This window comes from Aythya marila, assembly GCF_965140915.1.
Source record: "Aythya marila genome assembly, chromosome: 12".
Taxonomy (NCBI): Eukaryota; Metazoa; Chordata; class Aves; order Anseriformes; family Anatidae; genus Aythya; species Aythya marila.
This window is the reverse complement of record NC_139053.1, coordinates 8,775,228-8,795,330: the sequence shown is the minus strand read 5'-3', so window position 1 is coordinate 8,795,330 and position 20,103 is coordinate 8,775,228. Positions and strand designations below refer to the sequence as shown.

The window sequence follows — 20,103 nt, the reverse complement described above, 5'->3', positions numbered from 1 at the left end:
GGCCCCATCCCAGCCAGTGCCCGGAGCAGGATGCTCGCGGCACAGCACGGGCGCTTAAAAGCAAGCAAGAATTTTTAATTTCCCCTCCCTGTGGCAACGCTCTGATCAAAGCGGGCCCGTGCCGGTGTTTGATCCCGGCCATTTTTGTTGCTTCGGAGCCAAAATCGCTGCTCGCATCTGAGGAGCGCCCCGAGCTGGCAAAGGCTCCTGCAAGCCCCGTGCCTCCACCGGGGAAGCACCCGGGGGGCCACAGGCACGGGCAGGTTCCCTTCTGCTTCTCCCACCTCAAAGAAAATGAAATGCTAAGAGGAAAGCTGAAAAATGCAGAGTTCTGGGGGCCCTGGGGTTGCGCGGAGCTGCTGCGGCTCATCCCGCGCTGCCGGCGGTGGGTTTTGGCAAGGGGCAGAGCTGCACCAGCACCGTGCCTGGCCTGGGGGGGTATTTAACCTCCCCCCGCCCCGCTCAGCACCCCAAATCCATGTCCTGCAGCTGGGGGACGTCGGCCCCAAACGGAGCGACCGGGGGCACGTGGCTTTGGTGCAGCCCACCCCGGCAGGCACCTGAACACAGGGCCGGGCATTTCGGGAGGGGGGATGCTGCGTCGCCCCAGTGACAGTTGCTATGGAAAAAGCTCAGCGGTGAAATTTCCAACATTTTCACGTGGCCATCGTCATTTCTGGGAGTCCCCCGCATCCGGAGGGGCAGGCAGAGCGGCTCCACGTGGAGCAAGCTGCCACGGTGCCCGCAGGGTCTTCCTGCTTTTCCCTCTGCGTCCTGGCTTGGGAAGGCGTTGGAAGACCCCAAATCTTGGTGTCGCCTGCATGGGGCCAAGAAGAGCAGGGCCAGGCCAGGGGGGTGTTTTGGTGAGCTCAGCCTTTACCCAAGCCGGGGCACGGCTCCAGGGGACCAGGACATTGGGGAAAGGTGGCATTGGGATGCTCGTGGGGCTCGTGGAGCCGTCCCCAGCGGGACCAGAGGCATTTGGTCGCCTGCACGCGGCTCCGTCCTTCGGAAAGCTGCCTCCTGGAGCAGCAATAGGATTACACGGGACTGAGTCTCCTAGCAATGAACGGATAAATAAATCCTATAAGGCAGTAGGGGATTTATTAGACTTCAATATTGGGGAAATAATGAGGGCATTTCTCTTGGCTTGTAATATCACGGGACCCAACAGGATCACAACAAGGGTTTATCCCCGTGCCTTTCTGTGGCGTTGGGCAGGTTTTCAGCCATGGGGACGAGAGGCAGAGCCCTTTTCCTGAGGTTAAACCCAGCCCTGCTCCTTCCCAACAGGGCTGAGACCCCAGGATGGCGTTGGGGACCAAAACAGCGGAGCTGGCAGCTTTTCCCGGGGGGGGGGGGGAGAAAAGCCATTTTCCTATTCCTCTGCAGCCCATGGTGGCGATGCAGAGCTGGGATGGACCCCGTAACAGGGCGCTGGGGCAGGCGCACACAATCGCTGCCTTGTTCGGGGCCGAGAGCACAAGGGGCCCGTTCAGGCGGCCGGGGCCAGGGGCCGGGCAGCGCTGGTTGCCCCCCGTGCCCAAACGCAGGGCCCGGCCCGCGGAGGATGCAGCGGCCGCGCGGAAATTCAGCAGGAGCGTGGGCTGGGGGGCTCCGGGCTCCGCTCGGGGCTGTGCACCGGGGCCGGCCCCTTTGTGGGAAGGCGGGCGATGGAAATAGCAAGCGGAATGGTTTTGTGTTGGCTTTCTGTTGTTTTTTTTTTTTTTTTTTCTTCTCTTCCTAAGCAGCCGAGCTGTGTTTTCTGGAGCTCTGTAAATCACTCCTCGTCTTCAGGAAAGAGAGGCGAGGAATACATGACCCAAGCGAGGAAAAACGCAGGACGCTCGGGAGTGCTGGCAGAGGAAACCAGAAATGAGCCTTGGGCTGGAGCTGCCCCCTCCAAACTGTCCCCGGGGAGCAGAGGGGCTGGGACAGCCGGCACCTGGGCAGGGACAGCGCGGGGACAGCTTGGGGACGGCTCGGGGATAGATCGGGGACGGGCCATGGAGGCAGCGGCACGCGGAGACCCAGCCCGGCGCAGCGGGGAGCCGTCAGCCCGCTGGCTTCCAGCAGGTCAGGTTGCTTCCAAGATCTCAAAAACGTCCACGTTCGCTCAGCCGAAGGGAAGCGAGCAGAGAAAACGGGAGCGTTATGGGGCTGGCAGGAACCGGGGAGCCCCAGGGTTCCCAAATCACCAGCGTGCCAACGGGGGGGACTGGTGTCAGCCCCCATCAGTGCCGGGGAGCCTGCAGGGAGCTGTCTGGGGGCAGGCGGTGGGATGGGGAGGATTTCTGCTCAACCTGGGAGTTTACGCACCTGCCTGCCATGGGACCGGGCTGGGCTAGGTGCCTCTGGTCTTCTTTAGGGGCTCCAAAGTCCCCCTGCTCCATGCCCATGCAATATCCCCTGCGGCCATAAAGCTCGCTGGCGCAAGGGCCAGCTCCTGCCCGGCTGTCCATGCTGCAGGGAGGCTGCTCCAGGCCCCCAAAATGCTCATGGCTATGGTGGCTGCCACTCCTGGGACACAAATTGTCCTGCAGCACCATCGGGGGGATCCCCACAGGGATTTGGGGCACCCTGAGCGTGTCCCAGGCACCCCGAGTCACCATCCCCTCGCAAAGCTCCCTCCTGCTGTTACCGTGACCAGTTTGGGAGCGTCGGGGAGATGCGAGCGTTTCCCAGCCCCTTTGTTTTGTTTTTCTCAAATCTCAGGCTCAGTGGAAGCAGCTCGGTAACAGCTTATCCTGCGTGTAACACGGCGCCAAGGGCTGCGGCTCCCCCGAGCACGTGGTGTTTTGTTCCCGTCCATCCCTCCCCGCGTCCCTGGCGCGAGGGCTGACTCAGCAGCCGCCACGTGAGCCCCGAGCCGAGCCCAGGCTCGGAGCCGCGGCACGGGGCCAAGTGCACCAGCGGCGAGGCCGGGGCTGGTGCCGCGCTCTGCCTGGCGCAGGGACAGCACGGGAGGAGGCCGGGGCTGCCCCTGCCCAGGGAAAGGCTGCGAGGACCAGCACGGCCCCGGCCCGGGGAGCTGCTGGCCGCAGGAGGGATGGCCGAGGTGACGGCACTTGCTGGCCTCCAGCTCCTCACCCCACGCCCAAGTTCTGCCCTCCCAGGGAGCTTTCCCCGTGGATATCGCTGCCTTCGGCGGGTTTCCTTGCTCCTGCAGCACTGCCACGGCCGGGCTGTGCTGGCCCCAGTTGTGGATTTGATCCCAGAGCCCCGAGCCTCCTGCCCAGAGCCACGGCTGCGACCACGAGGCTGCTACGGAGGCAGGCAGCGAGCAGGGCCGCAGTTGCACACCCATATCCATGACCCTGACTTTCTTTGCCTGCTGCAAACGGAGCCAGGCTGCGAGCACACGAGAGCATCGGGATGGAATACTTTATTCACGTGAACAGATCCTGGCCCGTCCTGCCTGCTGCAGCTGCTCCCATCTCCTCGACGGAGCGAACAAGGGAGGATTTCTTCCTCGGCTTGCTTAAAAAGCCCCAGCACCATCAGACCCCACAGACAAGTACAGACAGTTTGGCTTTGTCTGGGCGAGAGCGCAGAGGGGCAGGGAAGGCTGCGGGGCTGGCAGAGCGGGGAGAAGGGCTGCAGCCCCGAATCCCAGGGCTCGCACACACACGGCAGCCACGAAGCCTTTCCTGCAGCTCCTCTCTCACCACAAACGTCGGCCGAGCCGCAACCTGGCTTCATCCTCCTGCCCCTGGCTCCAGCAGCGTCCCAGGGGTGGCAAAGGATCGGTGCCACGGGGTCGCTTCTGTCACCTGCCGGGCGATTGACCCCTCGAAGCGCCCCCTGCCCACTGACAAAGACCCTCCCCAAACATTACAGTAAAAGGAAAAACCTGCCGGGACCTACAGGCTTGGGTAGAGAACGGTTCCCGTGCCCCGTGGTCAGGCGGGGGCCGGCAGCCCCCCAGCTGGGGCACGGAAGCCAGCGGGACCCCACAGCCGTCCCTGGCCCCTCAGGGCTTCATCCTGCTCAGCCTGATGTCGCGCTCGATCTCGAACTGCCTGTGATCCACGCGCTCCAGGAACGCTTTCCTCTCGATGTACCTGCGGGGAAGAGAGAGGCAGAGATGCTGTAAGCAGCGCCCGCAGCCTGGCACCGAGGGGACCCCAGGGGACGGGCAGAAAAGGATGCTGAAAGGGCTCCGTGGCTGGAGAGGTGCCCCCACCACTACCTCTGGACTCACAGCAGTATGGGGTGAAGGGTCCTGGGGTGAAGCCCAGGGGTACCCCATGCTCCTGGGCTCTTTTTGTGATGGAGAAATGACCTTCACAGCCAACCTGAAGGTTTGGTGCAGCTCCTCAGCAGGAGAGAGCTCTGCTGCTGCCCCTGGCCTCCAGGTGATCCTGTAAAGCGTCCCCCAAACCCACTGATAGCAGCACAGCCACGTGCAAGCAGGTAACAGGCTCGGGAAGCATTAGGGCCACGAAGAGCATCACCCAGCAAGCCTGCTGCAGCTGAGAACAGCCCCAAACTCGCCTCACCCTCGCAGCCAGGCACCTAAACGCCGCAGGGAGGGAAGCGAGCACGCCTGCGCCCCCGCCAAGCACCTTGCCGCTCATTAATGCTGCGCAGCCGAATTTGAATGCACTTTGCTGCAAACCCTTGCCACGGCTAGCCCGGGGCTGTGCTGCTAATTAACCTACAGAGGGAGCGAAATTGCAATTCAGAACGGGGGCTGTAATTGAATCATCACAATTGTTTTGCATTTGTTCCACAGCGGCGAGCGCCGGGCTGTCACGACAAGGTCATTACGCCTGGCACCGGGCACGGCACGAGCTGCTGCCTCTGGCTTCTCCCCGCCGGCCACCGCAGCGCTGGCGCTGGTGGCACCAAGCCCCTGCCTGAGCCAAGAGCCAGAGGAGAGCTCAGCATCACCACAGCCCGTGGTTAATTAATCCAAATGCGCCGCAGAGGCTGATTGTCCCCGCTTCGGTCCCCAGCAGCATCTCCGCCTGCTCTGTGCTGACAGAAATGGGTCAGCCCGGCGCTGCCAGCCTGTGGTGCCTGGCTCGGTGTGACGGGGACAGCGTGCTGGCCTCGGGGGGGCTCTTCCTGGCCACCTGCCCCTGGCAGGGCGAGGGGACCGTGCGTTGAGACCTCCGCCCCGCGCTGGCTCAGGAAAGGCAGGCAGGGGAGTGTCGCTTCCCGTTGTCCCCGCAAGCACAGAGCTGACCCGTGCCTGGGGACAGGGGAGGCCAGGGGAAGGAAATCGGGGGGGTACCGTTGTACATGATAATGTCACGGGGCATGGAGGGGCGGTTTTCCTCCCCCTCCTCAGCTCAGCACCCACCACAAGCATGGCAAGCGAGGGCCAAACCCCCCTGGCCCTTTGCTTGTCCCAGCCCCATCGAGGAGGCAGCCTCGTGGATGGCCCCGCAGCGCCCCGGGGCAGTGACACGGCTCACAGAGCAGGAGCACCTGGAGCAGGGACAGCAGCCTGGGGGTGTTTTCTGTCCCCTGCCAGGCTCCATCCATCCCCCGTTGGGTCCTGCCTGCGCCCAGAGCGGGGTGCTCCCCCACCGGGGCTGCCCTACAAAGGTGGCCCAGTTTGGAGGCTGCTTTGCAGTCCCAGCTAGGGAAGACATCGCAGAGGCAGATCAGCAGCACAGGCCAGCTGCCTCCCCTCCTGGCTTCGGTCCTTCCTTGGAAAACCAGGGATCTGACACAAGGATCCTGCTGCAGGGGAAGAAGAGATTCGGGCCGGGTGATATGAGGGGTGGGAAGGCAGAGAGAGGGCAGGGTTGAAAGGTGACTAACCACTCCTTGCGGTTTTGATAGATGTGTAAATGATTGCCCCGCTGAAGGGCGAGCAGAGGCGTCCCAGCCTGCCTTAAAGGAGCAGAGGGAGCTCCGGGAAGGACAGCAGGCTGCTGGAGGAGGGCCTGAGAGCAGCAGGTGCCCTGCCCGCACCACCTGCCCCGCCGGCACCTCCGAGCGGGAGCGCAGCGAGCTGTCCTGCTCACGTTTTGGGGGAAGAGAAGCAGTACCAAATGTTCACACAGGCCCCCAGGCCTGCTCGGAGAGCTGGCTCCAGATTGTGAAAGGCACTCTGGGGGAGAAGCAGCGCGTTCCTGCAGCGGGCAGGAGACAGTCGGGCTCTTTGTGGTGGCTCTGCCCTGGGCAGCCAAGGGCCAGAGCCAGGATCACGCTTGGCAGCGTGGGCAGGGCAGATCCAAGGGTGAAGGGGCACTGTGGGAGGGTGCGGGACTAAACTGAGTGATAAAGCACCTCTCTGAAACACAAAATCAAGTCTGGTGGAATGCAGAAGCTCTGAGATTTTCCTGCAGACAGACTGGAAGAAGAGCTCATAATCCAAATCCATTTTATGAGCCGCCCGCTACGGCGCTTACATTTTCCCAGAGCTTAGCAAAGCGCCTGCGGTGTGCGCGCCGCTTGTGATTGCGTTATCCTTCCCTGCAGCACGTTATTAGCTTTCTGGTTTATTTACAGCAGCGCCATTTACTTTTACGACCCCTCCATTAGCTTCGTCGGGGTGAACATTGCTCAGCGCCCCGGCTTTGCGCACGCCTTTACGCAGGAGGACGGCGCGCAGCCGCAGCCAGAGCACGTCATTTGCAGAAGAGAACAAAAAAAAACACCCATACCTCCCAACCTGAGGCTCTTTTTTTTAAATAAAAAACAAAAAAGCAGGGCAAAGGTAGCTGTGTTTCCTCCCGGGAGCGCTGCACTAGGCTGGTTCACGCCGCATGGGTCCCGCTAGCAGGAGATAAAGCACAGCCAGGCTCTGCGTCAGCCGGGCTTCGAGTCACGAGGCTGTGAGCAAAGCGAGAGGTGTGCCCACACCTGCTGCAGGCTTCACCCGACCTCCTGCAGCGCCTAAAGCAGCTGTAGGTATCCCTAGAATGGATTCCCAAGAAATCCCGTGGGTTTCCTAGACTCTGCAGCACACCATGGGGTTCCTGCATCCATAGGGAAACGCTGGGCTGGGATTAAACCCCTCTTACCCGTCCTTCCCTCGGTTATGGATCGCCAGCTCCTCCACGATGCCTTCCTCCTCCTTGAAGTTCTCCCAGTCCAGCTTAGACTTCTCCAGCGTGCTCATCTTCTGCTTTTTGGAGCCGATCTTCCCCAGGAGGCTGCTCATGCCGCTCGGCCTCTTCACCCTGAGGGAGAGGAGGAGGCGAACGTTACCTAAATGCGGGGACACAACAATTAATGGTGGAGCTGAGAAACGTCACGGGGGAGAGGTGGCCTCGGTGAGGCGAGCCACGGCCACCGAGCAGATGGCCACCAGCTCCAGGCAGCAAGGTCACGCTCCCTGCGGATCCTGCCCGCTGCCTGGGAGCGGCGGAGTTCATGACACGCATGCTTTTTGGTGAAAGGGCTTTTTCATGTGTCTCCTGAAGAGAACAGAGAGCTTTCAGGCCAAGGGAGATCATTAAACCATCCTGTTTGACCCCTCGCACGCACCAGGCCAAGCCGTCGCACCGAGCACCTCGGTGCTGAGCCCAGCTCTTTGTCCTCGGGTCGAGGCGCCGGCTGCTGGCCGGGATCCAGCCTCAGTGCGTCACCAGCGCTGAGAGCACGTCGAGGAATTAACCATTTCCTCAGTACTTTCTGAGCGAGCTTCATCTCACCCAGCTCCAGCTTCTGGGCACTGCATTTATCCGAAACCCCAAAGCCCCTCGGTGCCCAGGCAGCCCCCACAGCGCAGTGAAGGTGCACCTGCATTTTCTTGAACTTCTCTTTAGACAGAGGGGGCTCTTTATGCCCCTCACTGTGATGCATTTTGTCCCAGCCCCTCTATCATTTCTAGGGATTTGTCCCCCTGCTTAACCACAGAAGGGTTGGAAGGACCTCAAAACCCACCTTCGCCTTTCACCTCCTTCTTCTTAGAAGCCCCAAATCCCACCCCTGCGTGCCAGGGCCCCCGAATCTCAGCTTTCAGCTGGGAAAGGCACACAGAGGGACTCGGGGTCAGCGGGTCGCCGCCCGGGGAAGACAATTCTCAAAGCTCGGAACCAGCAAAACAAACTCGCCTTAACCCCTTCCCCAAGCGGGCCGGGGAGAGGGGGGCAAACAGCATCCCGTGGAACTCCTTGTTTGCACACATTCCAGAGATAACTCCGCGTCTGCGAGGCCCTTGCCTCTGCGAAAAGCCGGGGAGGAAATGATTCTCGTTCCAGGGAGCCGGGGGAATGCGGGGAGGGGGCCCCAGGAGGGCGGCCAGGTGAGCGGCAGCCTGCTCGCCGTCGGAGCTCTCCAGGCCAGCCGGCCTCGGGATGGCCTCCAGAGCTGCTGTCGGGTCCTTAGCGGGGTTTGTGCTTCCGTCATTCGCGAGGCTCCGAAGAAAAATAATTGCAGGGTTTGTATGGAATGAAATCAAAGAAAGTGGCATCTTTGTAAGGCTCGGCCAGGAGATTGGCGGCGTGAGAACGCCCGGCTGTGGTCACCTGGGGTTGCAGCTTCCCAGTGTAGGTGGATTTTGGGTACAAGTCCCCAAATTAAGGGCATCTGGACAAGCTCCGTATCTGCGGGACAGAGGAGTGGACGTGTCCTAGAGTCTGGCCCTCTTATTTCTTCCAGCCCTAGGGCAACATGCCATGCAGGCAGGACGATCTTCTGTCCTTTATCCACCTCATCAAGATGTCCGCACCGTGATCATGCAATAAAATCTTCATCCTCGCTCGCCCCTCAGCCCTCCCTGACTTTGCAGGACACGACGGCTCCGAGGGTCCTTATCTGAGGTCGCAACGGGGAGAAAAATGCTGCAGGGCACCCCTGGAACCGTGCATGAGAGACAAACAGGGCTGCAGGTGAGCCTTGCACAACCGCCCAGCCTCCCATCAGATGAGCGCGCAGGTTGCGAGGGAGGGGGAGGAGAGGAGATAGGGCAAACGAGAAGGCGAAACCAAACAAAATATTGGGCAAGAAGCGTGCCCCGTGGCGTTCCCTGCTGCCTGGGAGGCGATGTTTGTGCTGAGCGGGGTCACCGTGCCGCCCGGGGCCAGGAGCGGGCAGACACGGGGGATGTTTGAGGAGAATCCGAAGGATGGAGGAGAAAATTCTGCCGGGCTGGCTCCAATCAGGGTCAGTGATCCAGGCTGATAATTAGTGCGGTGTTGAGCACAGGGCATGGGATGGCTGAGGTTGGAGGGGACCTCAGCCTCGACGAGGACCTCAAAGGAAGCACGGGAGGCACCGCAGCGTGCACGGCAGCCAGGGCGTGATGCGGGAGCTGCTGGGTAGCCTCGGGTTTTAGCTTGAAGATGTCCTGAGACAGAGACAGAGCCAGAGCAGTGCGACCTCTGATCCCACTCACAGATCACTGCGAGGGTGAGGAACCGCAGGCTGCTGTCCCTGGATGCCTCTGGGTGGGTGGGAACCTTCCAGCCGCTTGGTGGCTGCACTGCAGACCCTACAAAAGCACCTGGGAGCCACGGCAGGGTTTCTGCGGGGTGTTTGAGGCACAGGGCGACGAGCAGGCTCCGAGGCAAGCTCCCACACGCCGAGGCCGATGCCTTTTCTGCTGTTCCTTTGGCTGTCAGTGGGGAAGAGCCGAGCTGGAACCGAGGCCAAGCGGGCAGGCCGGGCTGCAGCACGCTGCCCTGTATGGCCTGGGACACGCTGCAGGCTGCTGCCTTCCCCAAACCACCACGAGGACAGCCACGAGCGAGGGGAACCCGAGGGAAGGTGGCTCCCGGCCGTGGAAGCAGAGGCAGCGCCTCCAGGCTGGAGGAAGGTCGCTCTGCACAGATCTTGGCTCCCAGGGGAATCCCTGGCATAAACCAACAACGTCTGCACACACATCCATTGGCAACGCTGCTCAAGGCCTCCTCTTGGCTGAAGAGCTCAGGAATATCCCTTAAAAGACACGGCTCACCCTATAACTGAGGCTGCACAGCCCGGGGTATGAATACAGACCTCCAGCATCAGCTCCCTAAGCACAATGCAACCAGTGGCCCCTTCCAGGCAAGGCAACCCGTGGAAAAAGGGCAGCCTTGTCCTCGAGCTGGGCAAATCCGTGTCCCCAAACGCTGCTGGTGCGGGGTGTCAGCCCCGTGCCGGGCTGTGCCACCTGGCTCTGCTCCTCCCGCTGTGCTCGGGGCTGCCGCTGGCTCCTGGCTGTGCCGAGCCTTTCATCGCCCCGCGCAAACCCGCAGCCGACCTGGGGGTGGGAATTCCTCGGCCTGTGCCAAAACGAAGTAAATGAGAGACATTAAAGTCCAATTAAAAACTTGCTTGGCCTTAAATGCCTCATCTGTTTAAAAGGCAAGGAAAGGGGCCTGATTAATTGCATTCAGTGCCAACAAGAGGAGTTATTACCCTTTTTTTGTACTCATTAAGGGTATCTGCCGTGGCATCTTTAATCACCAAGGCATTTAAAAGAGAGAAAGTAATTTGCTAAGACATAATGGATCCCAGGGATGAGAATCAGGACAACGGCCTATTTAGGACACAGAGCCACGCTCTGACTCTCCGCAATTAAAAAGCACGGCCCCAATCAGCCCCTGAGCCAGCACGCTTGTCTGTGAGCTCTGCCTCGGCAGGGGGATTCCCTGTGCCTGTCGTGTGTCTTCAGGACAAGGACCGTGCCCAGCAGGGCCATATGAAGGGACAAGCAGCACGCAAAGGGCTCCTGTGCTGTCCCACTGCAGGTGACCACCACCCGTCCTCAAAAAGGAGGCTTCTTCCCATCTCAGCAGGAGCCTGCAGCCCGACCCCGAGCTCTGCGAATCGCTGTCTCATAATGTCAGTGGTGGCTGGAGATGTGCCTGCTTCCAAAGTGACAGAATTAATCACGGGTTTTCTGAAATAATCCCCAAGCAGCAGGAAAATAGAGCTACAAGGGGCCTGGCTGCCAAAGGGAGATGTGTTCCTCTCCTGGCCACCCCAAGACGGGTGCTCGGAGAGGCTCCTGAAGCCAATCCCACAGGCGCTGGAGCTTTCAGGACTTCATCAGCCTCTCCCTTGTGTAAGCTTTCTTGTTATCTTCCTCGTAGCCACCCAGAACGGATCATTCCCTCGCTTTTTGCAGCAGCCTTTTATGTCTTTGAGCGCGTTCCGCCCCCCCCTGCTCAGCCTGCCCTTTCCTAGACTAAACAACCCCAGCTCTTTCAAGCTTTCCTCATTCCTCGCGGCTTCCAGCCCGCTGACCGTGCTCGCTGCTCTCCCCGCACTCCCTCCTTTTGGCCCACATCCTCCTGGAAACGCGGCGTCCAAACCGGGACGGTGCCGGCAGCAGCAGGAATGCTCCGCGCGCCTGGCGAAGCACGCGGCTCCTCCCCGGCCTCCTGTGACGTGAGCTTTTTTCACAGCCCTGTGACACCCGTGAGTCACCCCGGGGCTGATTCACTCGGATCCGTGTCTGCCTGGATGCTGCCAGGCCGTTCTTTCCTGCTCTGATGCGTGCAGAGGATGGCCGCGAGCCGAAGGCAGAGCTTTGTGCCGGTCCGTGCCGGTCCTCCGATGGGCCCGTGCGTTTTGCAGAATCGTGGAGAAGATCTTCAGCATCCCCAAGGCCAACTTTCATCCTGTGCTAAGCCACGTCCCTCAGTGCCACGTCCACATGGCCATGGGGACTCCACCGCTGACCCAGCAGCATGCTCCATGCACCAGCCTTTGGCACCGCGCGTCTTGGACATCCCCGCACGGCACCTTGAGGACTGACGCCTGGAAATGACCTCCCAGGTCCTTCTTCTGTCTTTGTGCAACACCCCCGGAGAGCAGCCAGCAGCTGGCCAAGCTCCAGTTGGCCAAACCAGACCAAACCCATGGCCAGAAGGCGAGGCCAGCAGGGTCAGGTGGCAGGATGCACGGTGACACTGCAGCCCCCCTCACCCCATGGGTGCCCACAGGCTGGCCAAGGAGCCAGCAGCATCCCCAGCTCCTGCTCTCCCCTTTTTGGGCTCCGAAGCCCTCCGCTGCTGTTTCTGCTGGCTCCTCGGGAGCAGGCAGACTGCAGACCCCGTGCTGCTGCTCCTCAGATGCTCCTCGTGGATAACAGCCTCTCTAGCAGGAGTGCTTCTGCCTGCTCTCCGTATTTTAGGAGGGACCCAATCCATACAAAGCCAACAGCGAGCACAAAATAGGCTGTGGCTGCAGCTCAGCCAACACCCTGCTTCTTGCCAAGGAGCATTTTTGGGAGACGGCGTGAGCCAACACCTAAGAGCACAGCCAGTGCTGGGCACGAACCACGTTTGTGAGCGAGATGGTTGTTTTTTCCCCAAAAAAATGAAGCACAGGCCCCCAGCCCCGCTAGGCAGCGTGGCTAATTAACCTGTTCTGCCCACGAGGAGCTGGTGATGCCGCAGGTGAGCAGCCCGTTTGTTTGGGTGATGCTGATCCCACGGGGCATCCTGCACACCCTGCAGCTACGTGGTGGAGACGACAGCACCACAGAGCTAGCGGATCACCTTCTCTGCCCTCCTCACGGGTTTTTGCACCTCCAGGAGCAGAGACAATTTTGTGCCCAGCCCTCTGGTTCCCAGCAGAAGAACCCAACCCAAAGACGAGCTGTAACACCAACCATTTCCCTGCTGCCTCCCTCCTGTTGTGGAGTGCCCAGCGGTGGCAGCTTGGGCCAGGCAGCCCTGAAAGCACCACGCTCACCGTCAAGTCTTGGCTTTCCCGAGCCCCTGGCCTTCTCAGCACTCTGCCCTCACCAAGGGCAAGGCCAAATCTCACAGCGAGCAGTCACCCACCTGCATTATAAGGGCTCCCGGCTGTCCCCACCTGGCCGAGCACCCGCCTGCCCTCCCCAACCCACAACCGGCGAGCGCTGTGCAGGCACGGGGTCACCCCAACCGTGCTGACGTGGGGACGCAGGTGAGAACCGGCCCCTCGGCGGGGAGAGGAGCACAAAAGGGTTTGCAAACGCTCCCGTCTGCCCCTGCCCCGAGCTGCCGTGCAGCTGCATAGTTTCCTCAGCGGCAGGAAATGGTTCTCATACGAGCTAACCACAGCTGGGCAGCGCCGCGGCCAGTGAATGCCTCGGTTTGAACCAGGGGATGATTTTTGCCCGCTGCACCACGGATTGCCTGTCCTGCCATCCTCCTGTCGGGTCCCCCAGCCATTCCCGAGCTGTGCCACGGGGAAGGCCTGCAGGAGCCAGGCTGGCAGCCCCCGTACCAGCTCCGTGCCCTGCTCCCAGCCTCCCGCCCCGATGCAGGACTGGGAACGCTGGCAGGAGGAAGCTGGGCGCATGGCACGAGGGGCAGCGCGTGGCGTTTGCTCCCAAAGCTGTGGCTGGAGGGAGCAGGCTGCTGCAGGACGCCTGGTGCCAGCTTGCAGGGACGTCCCCCAGGGAGGTGACACGGCTCTTCATCCTCTCCAGACCCTAAAAGCACCCAGCTCTTCCCCTTTTCCTCGCCCTGCGGAACCGTACACCGAGGGCAGGGACAAGGGGGTGCCGTGCCCACCCAGCCTTTCCCTGAGCAGGCAGCACCCCACAAGCACCCCGGAGGGGCAGGCAAGGGAGCAGGGGGTGGGTTCCCATCTGGGAGGCTCAGTGGGGACATATCCGAGCCCCACGCAGCCCCTGGGGATCTCGCTGGCTCCGCCAGGGCCCCCGACCTGCCGGTCCCCTTATCGGCAGGAAAACCTCGTTAGGGAAGGGACCGCGGCTTCCTGCTGGGGCCCGGAGCCTTTGTGAAGGCGCTGCTGCCTCCAGGAGCTGGAGGAAGCCCCGTATTTTCCTCAGGCCTGGCTGTCAACAAAAGAGGGGGAGCTGGGGGTGCAGGGCAGTGTAGGGGACGAGGCCGGGGTGGCACAAGGCCCCTCTGTGCCAGCAGAGCCTCGCAGGGTGGCATTGTGGAGCCGGGGCTGGCTCCCCTCCAGCACAGCACAGAGGCTGTTCCTCCAGCGGGCTCCCCTAACACACTGGCCACTTGGGAACACCGATGGGGTCAGGTCTGGGGACAGCAGAGACCCCGCAGACCCAGCAGCGCACACCCGACTGCACCTTCTGCATGCCGACCAGCCCCTGGGCGAGCTCTCCACGTGCTTCGAGGTTCCTGCTCATGATGATGTGCAAAAACCTGGTGAAGCTGGGCTTGTGATAGCTGAGGGGGGGGAGAAAATACTGAGAATTATCATTAAAATCCTTCACGCTAGAAAAACACACAGGCATCACCCCAAACCCCGTGCTGTGCCCGTGTCTGGGCACCCCCAGACGCGTGCCTTGCCTTTCAGATGTTTGCAGCTCCCTCTGACCTCACCGGGTTGAGCTGAGACGTTTCAAATTAAAACAGCCCCGACCACAGCTCTGGGCTGGGACCAAGCACAGGCCATTTTTTATCTTAAAAGGCATTTGTTTGAGAACGCTCAGAGCCGCTGCAACCGGCGGCACTGAAATTAGCTCACCGTGGGACCTTAAAAAGGTCGACATCTCGCTCTGCGAAACGACGCGGCTTTGAATCGGAGACCAAGCCTTAAAAAAAAAGCACGGTTCGGAAGAAATCGCTGGCAAGCCGAGGAGGAATTCTGCCTGCCTGCCTTGGGAGGCTCGCTCCCTTCTCCTTTGTCTGACAGCGGAGCTTTTGTTTGGGATTTCGGCGCTGAGCAGCCCCGAGCTACGCGGGGAATGTCTCCCTTCCGAGGAGCCCCCAGCCTGCTGCGGGGACTCCGCTTTAATCGGCGGAGGAAAAAAAACAAAAAAAAAACAAAAACCTGTGCCCGAGCAGTGCTGCTAATGGAATTGTTCCAGCGCTAACGGGATTTCCAGTGAATGAGCGGGGACTGCAGAGCAGCTGGGGCGATTCCCAGGTCTCTTTAGGGTGGGAGGCGGCTCTGACAGCCCCAGCAGCCTGAGAACACGGCCCCCAGCCCCCCCTGCCAGGCAGGAGCCCCTGGGTTCCCTGCTCAGCCCCTCGGCTTCCAGGCTTTGATGAAAACGAGGAGAGAAAACCAGGAGAGGAGCGGGGAGGGTCCCCCTGCGCCCTCAGCGATTAATCCGCCAGCTTTAAGTCCCCGGGCAGAACAAACACGCCGCCTGCCACCGGCAAATGTTTGCCAAGCTCGGGGCAGGGGAAAGTTCCCAGGAAATTCAAGGGGGAGGTGAGCAAACGGCAGGGCTGGCACAGCCCCGGCGCTGTAATGAGTAACCAGCACGAGCCGCCCGGCGCAGCAGCTGCTTTGCTGTGTCGTGCAAGGAAAGAAAGAGCACCAATATCATCTATTATCGGCCCCTGGAAAGCCTGTCCTGGCAGCACGTGAGGCTACGGGGGACAATAAGCATTTGGGCACTGCTAGGAGCAGCCGTAAAACAAGAATTAGGGCTGGAGTACCTTTAATTGCTTTGGGGAAGGGCGGCTCCGCCGGGGCTTCAGTTGGTTACCTGCTCCCCTGCTCCGGCGCAGGGTGAGAGGATCCAGATCAAAGGAGGTATTTCGGGGGGCAAGGAGTGGAGGGAAGCACCCTACAACCTTTAGAGATGTTTGCACACAAGGCCTCAAGCCCAACCCCAGGAGAAAGCAAGCAATAAAAAGCTGGCTGGTGGAAGGGCGCGCTTTCCTCTTCAAATACAACCCCCTAAGGCTGCAAAAACGGCCCGGTGACAACCCAAAGGCAAAGCAGAGAGCCTGAAAGGTACAGAAGAGGACAAAATAAGATTATCTTGTGTTTTTTTTTTTGTTTTTTTTTTTCCCCCAGGGTTTTACTGAAGCGTTTTGAAGGCCTGCTACCTCTGAGCACCTACCAGCGCTGGCGGCCGCTGCTTGGAGGCGCTGCCCTTCCTCTCCCCTGCAAACAGATTTAGGTTTCCAGCCCCAAGAGGCAGAGCCTGCGGCCAGCTGAGCTCTCCCAGCCACAACCCCAGTTGTCACCTTCCTGATGGAGGCCCACGGGTGACAAACTCCCCTTTTTGTCCCTCCCAGGGCAGCCGGGATGCTCCTGAAGGGAGCTGCGGGTTTCGCAGCCACCATCCACCTACCCAAAGCCGCTCGGGAACCAGAGCGCTGGTGGGACGTGGGGACCACAGCCCCCAACATGCAGGGCCAGGCTTTTGGTGACACAGCATCTCTGGAATTCACTGCTGAGTGTCCCACAGCCTCTGCCTGGGAGGATGCCAGGGCCTTTTCCCAAATCCTGCGTGACCCACCAGCTGCTGAGGGCACGGCCGCGCTCCCCGCGTGCATCATCCGCCGAGGAGACAACGGCAGCCACTGCTGAGTGCAGGGACTGACGCTTCCCATGCTCTCAGCCAGAGCCAGCAGCTTCGTTCAGGTCCCCAGCTCTCCCATCTGACCCCCAGCAGGTCACTCAGCTCCTTCGTAGCCCGGCTTTTGTCTCTGGGGGCAGTGAGCGGCGCAGCAGCACTGAGCGAGGCGGGCACGCTGCCAGGGGAGGCCTCGAGCTCCTTGGGGGATCTGGAACCGGTCCGTGGTAAACGCATTAACCATGGGAACGGCTTCCCAAAGGATGTGGTGGCTCCCCAATTTAAGGCTTTCCATTGTGGATGCCTCTTTGGAAAACGCAGGCTGCAGCTCCACAGCCTGCGCTCGGGGAACCGCCGCAACCCCAGCGCCTGCTGCCCCCAGAGCGCCTCCCGGCTGAAATCCAGTGACCCCCAGGGCTCCGAGGGGCACAGCACAGCCCGTGAAGTGTTTCATCTGTGTGCTGAGGAAATAACATCACCTCTGAACCTCGCAGGTGGCCAGCTCAGCGCTCCGTGACGCAGGGCTCTGTCCCCCGTAGCACCGATTCCTCCACGCAAGGCGCTGCAGCCCGTTCTCGAGCGAGAAGGGCCACGGATTTGGGGATTATCACCATGGATGGTGCCTTTTGCACATTGCCGTGTCAATTCATCACTTTTCTGTCCCTTTTTCAGCCCAATTTCCAGCCATTTGTGACCTGCCCCAGGCCAGCAGAACCCCCTTTGACTCAATCTGGGCAGTCCCCTGAACATCACCCTCTAGCTGGTGGTTGTTTTTGTTTTGTTTTTAATTACAAATCAGACCTGCTGGTGAAGGTTGATCCATCCCTTTCTTCAGACCATTTCCCTGGCACAGCTCCTTGGTGATGCTCCTGGATGGGGTCCTGGTGAAAGCCTTTGGGAGCACCCACACCACTAGTGAAAAGCCCAGTGGAAAGCCTAAACCCTACAGAGCTGCACCTCCTTATCTCTGCTTCTGAATTTCTCCTTCTCTCCAGGGTCTGTAATTAGAGGCTTGAGGAGGCAGCACCAAACAAAACCTCAGCAACCCCCCTCCAGGACGTTGCTGCTACGCTTCTGGGACCCTTTTCCTTCCAGTCCCAGCCTGACCCATCTCTGCGCGCGCAGAAGCCCGAGCAGGGTGAGAGCCTTGCCAAGGGAAGAAGCTCTCACACTGCTCTCCTCTGAGAAAGTGGCACAAAGGAAAAAAAAAAAAAAAAAAAAAAAAAAAAAAAAAAAGCCCAGAAGGGATGGCTCGCATCCCTGGGTCATGGAAAAGAGCTGGAAAAGGCTCTGCCCCAGGAGGACAGAGTGCCAGCGCTTCTTTTTTTAACTTAGTCAGCAGCTGCAGGATTTGGGCTGCGTTAAAAGCCTCTTTTACCCTGGCTGCTGCAAAGGAAGCCACCTCCCGCCTCTCCCCTCCCGAATAAAAGGCCACCGAAGCCCGCAGGCAGACATCCTGCAACATCACCTCTGCCCGGGGTGGCAGCTCCAGCCCTCTGAGCGCACAGCAGGCTCGGACAGAAACCCTGGGGCTGTAGGCGCCCCTCCTTACCCCGTCTCCCACTCGTCTGCGTGTTGCTGCACGCAGCAGCCCTCTCTCCTGGAGAGAGGCTCAGCCAGAGCTCGATTCAATGATGTATTTCAGATGTATTTCACCAGAACACGTGCGAGTGGCTGCGGTGTTTGTCAGGTCAGAGCAGCCAGAGGCAGAGAGCAAGCACTGAACCAGTCACCTCGCACTACGCGCCGCTCCCCACTGGCTTTTTCTAACCCTACCCCCATTTATAGATTAATCTGCTGGATCAGTAATTTAGGCCGCTCGGTGGCTAGCATTCAAAAGCCCTCATTTCTTCCTGGGAAGGCTGAAAACCTGCTCGTGATTTGCAAAATTACTGCCTGGTCTCTGGTGGCTGGGGCATTTGTCGGGGGCAGGTGTTGCGCATTAGCCACATTCCCCCCTCCCTGCCCTCGGCCAGGTTTAATGGCAGCAATAAAACACCAACTGCAGCGGCTCCAGAGCAGCAGAGCAAGCGGCAGCCTCGTCCTCCTCCCCATTTCCAGCCTGCTGGGTGGTATTAAGGCTTTTGGATGATGTCTGACAACCAACTGGGGCGGGGGGGAAGCAGCCAAGCAATCCGAGCCCTCCCCACGCCCCAGGCAGGGTGCCCCGACCTCCCAGGGCCAGGGGGGTGCTGGGCGAACAAACCAGAGCAGGGTTTGGAGAGGGAAGGAAGAAGCCTGCCCCTGCTCACAGCTAGCCCCTCCTTCCGTCCAGCCCTTCCCAGAGCTGCTGCTATCTTGCAGGCAGCAGGAGCAGCCTTCCTTCCTCAGCAGCACCGAGCAGGGCGCCTCCAAAACCCTCGCTGGAAACGAAATCTCTGCGAGCAAGGAGCGCTTCTTCAGCTGGCTCTCGGCTCCAGCGGTTTCATAACACAAAAGGAAGCCGGAATCCCTCGGGGCTCAGATTTTTCCAAGCTGGGTAAACACAAACACCCATTACTTGTAGGCGCAGCAAGTGGGACAAAGGATGCGCGGCCAGGTAGGTGCCTGAGCGCTGCTGGGGGACGTGCGGAAACACGCGCAGGGCCTGGAAACCTCCGGCACCGAGACGTGGCTCCAGCCTGCGCCGCTTTCAAGTCTGCCTTCGAGCTGAAAGAGCAGCCTTTGTTGTCTGCAACGTTACCAGTTCAGAAAAAAAAGCACCGCCGCTCAGCCCCTCCAGCCCCAAAGGTTCGTTTCTCAACCCAAAATGCTCAGCCCCTCTACCCCAAAGGTTTGTTTCTCAACCCAAAACGTCGGCTCCTTAATAGCCGAGGGTGGGAGCCTGGTGGTCATTAGGCAGGTTGTGGTTAAGTGCCCTGTGTGCACCCCAATCTCGTGTAAGAACCAGGACAGAGATCCCGGATAATAACAAGATTTCTTTAGACTAAAAAGGGACTGGACGGACTCAGGAGCCAAAAGAAAAAACCCAACCGCCTCCCTACGAAGCACCGCCTCTGAACATGAGATGAAAATGGGGCAAATTACAGCCCCCCAGCAGCCTCCCCCCTGGGGGATTTGGATATCCAAGCCCCATAGGACCGCATGGGAGAAGGAAACAGCTAAGGAGAGGCAGATCTGCACCGTGTTATGTATTGGCACCAGGCACGTTTCAGCCCGGGGCAGGCCACCTCCATCAGCCTCGTGCTTGCAGCCAGCAGCGAAGCAGAGCACAAACCCCAGTGTCACAGGCACAGGCCCAGCGGTGTAACCAGGAGCACGCGGGCACTTCTCTGCGCCCACCAGCTCCAGGGCTCCCACGTCCTGAGTCGGCCTCCGCACCCCTCCAGCTGAGGGTAGTTGAAAAGCCACCAGAGCAGGAACTTTGCTTTCTCTACTTGAAGGCTGAGGTCCTTACCTGGCCCAGGACTTGAGGGTTGGGAGAAAAACACCAAATATTTTAGATTAGCAACTCGTTCAATCCAGGACAACCCTGGGGATCTGCAGTGAGACTCGACGCAGATGCTCAGCCGCAAGCCAGCCCGGAGGGTCGGATGGAAAGGTTGGTGCCGCCGGTGCTCGGCACCCAGCCCCTCTCCTCAGGGTTTCAGCAACCAGAACCAAGGCTTAACACAGCCCCCGGGCTCTGAATGCCCACGTTGTGCCCCTGGAACAGAAGCAGCTCACTGTGCAGCCCTGAGGAGTAAGAGCGTGCTGCGGACGCTGTCAATAGTGGCACGGTGACAACGCAGAAATCCCAGGATTCCAGGAAAACGCTCCTCTGGGTCATGCAGCGGCACGGCGGAGGCAATATGAATGGGTCTGCAAGTCAAATTTGGGTTCCTCCAAGCTTGTGGGTTACCACAAACAGCTCTGTGTGCTGAAACCCACCCTGGGGACCCTGACTTACTCTGCTGCGTGCAGAGCAAGGGGAATACAGAGAGGCCCAAAGCTCACTAGCAAGCCTGGTGACAACGTGCAAGAAG

General features: G+C 60.2%; 1 protein-coding gene across 1 annotated transcript in view; it reads right to left on the bottom strand.

Annotated features, from left to right (window-relative positions):
- Positions 1–3,347: 3,347 nt before the first annotated feature.
- Positions 3,348–20,103, bottom strand: part of CFDP1 (craniofacial development protein 1) — a 49,579-nt gene continuing 32,823 nt past the window's right edge. The window contains exons 6-7 of the mRNA XM_082769791.1: positions 6,987–7,145; positions 3,348–4,064 (exon numbers count right to left, since the gene is read on the bottom strand). Of these exons, the coding sequence (XP_082625917.1) occupies positions 3,974–4,064; positions 6,987–7,145 (250 nt within the window). The 3' untranslated portion in view covers positions 3,348–3,973. The remainder of the gene's footprint in view (positions 4,065–6,986; positions 7,146–20,103) is intronic.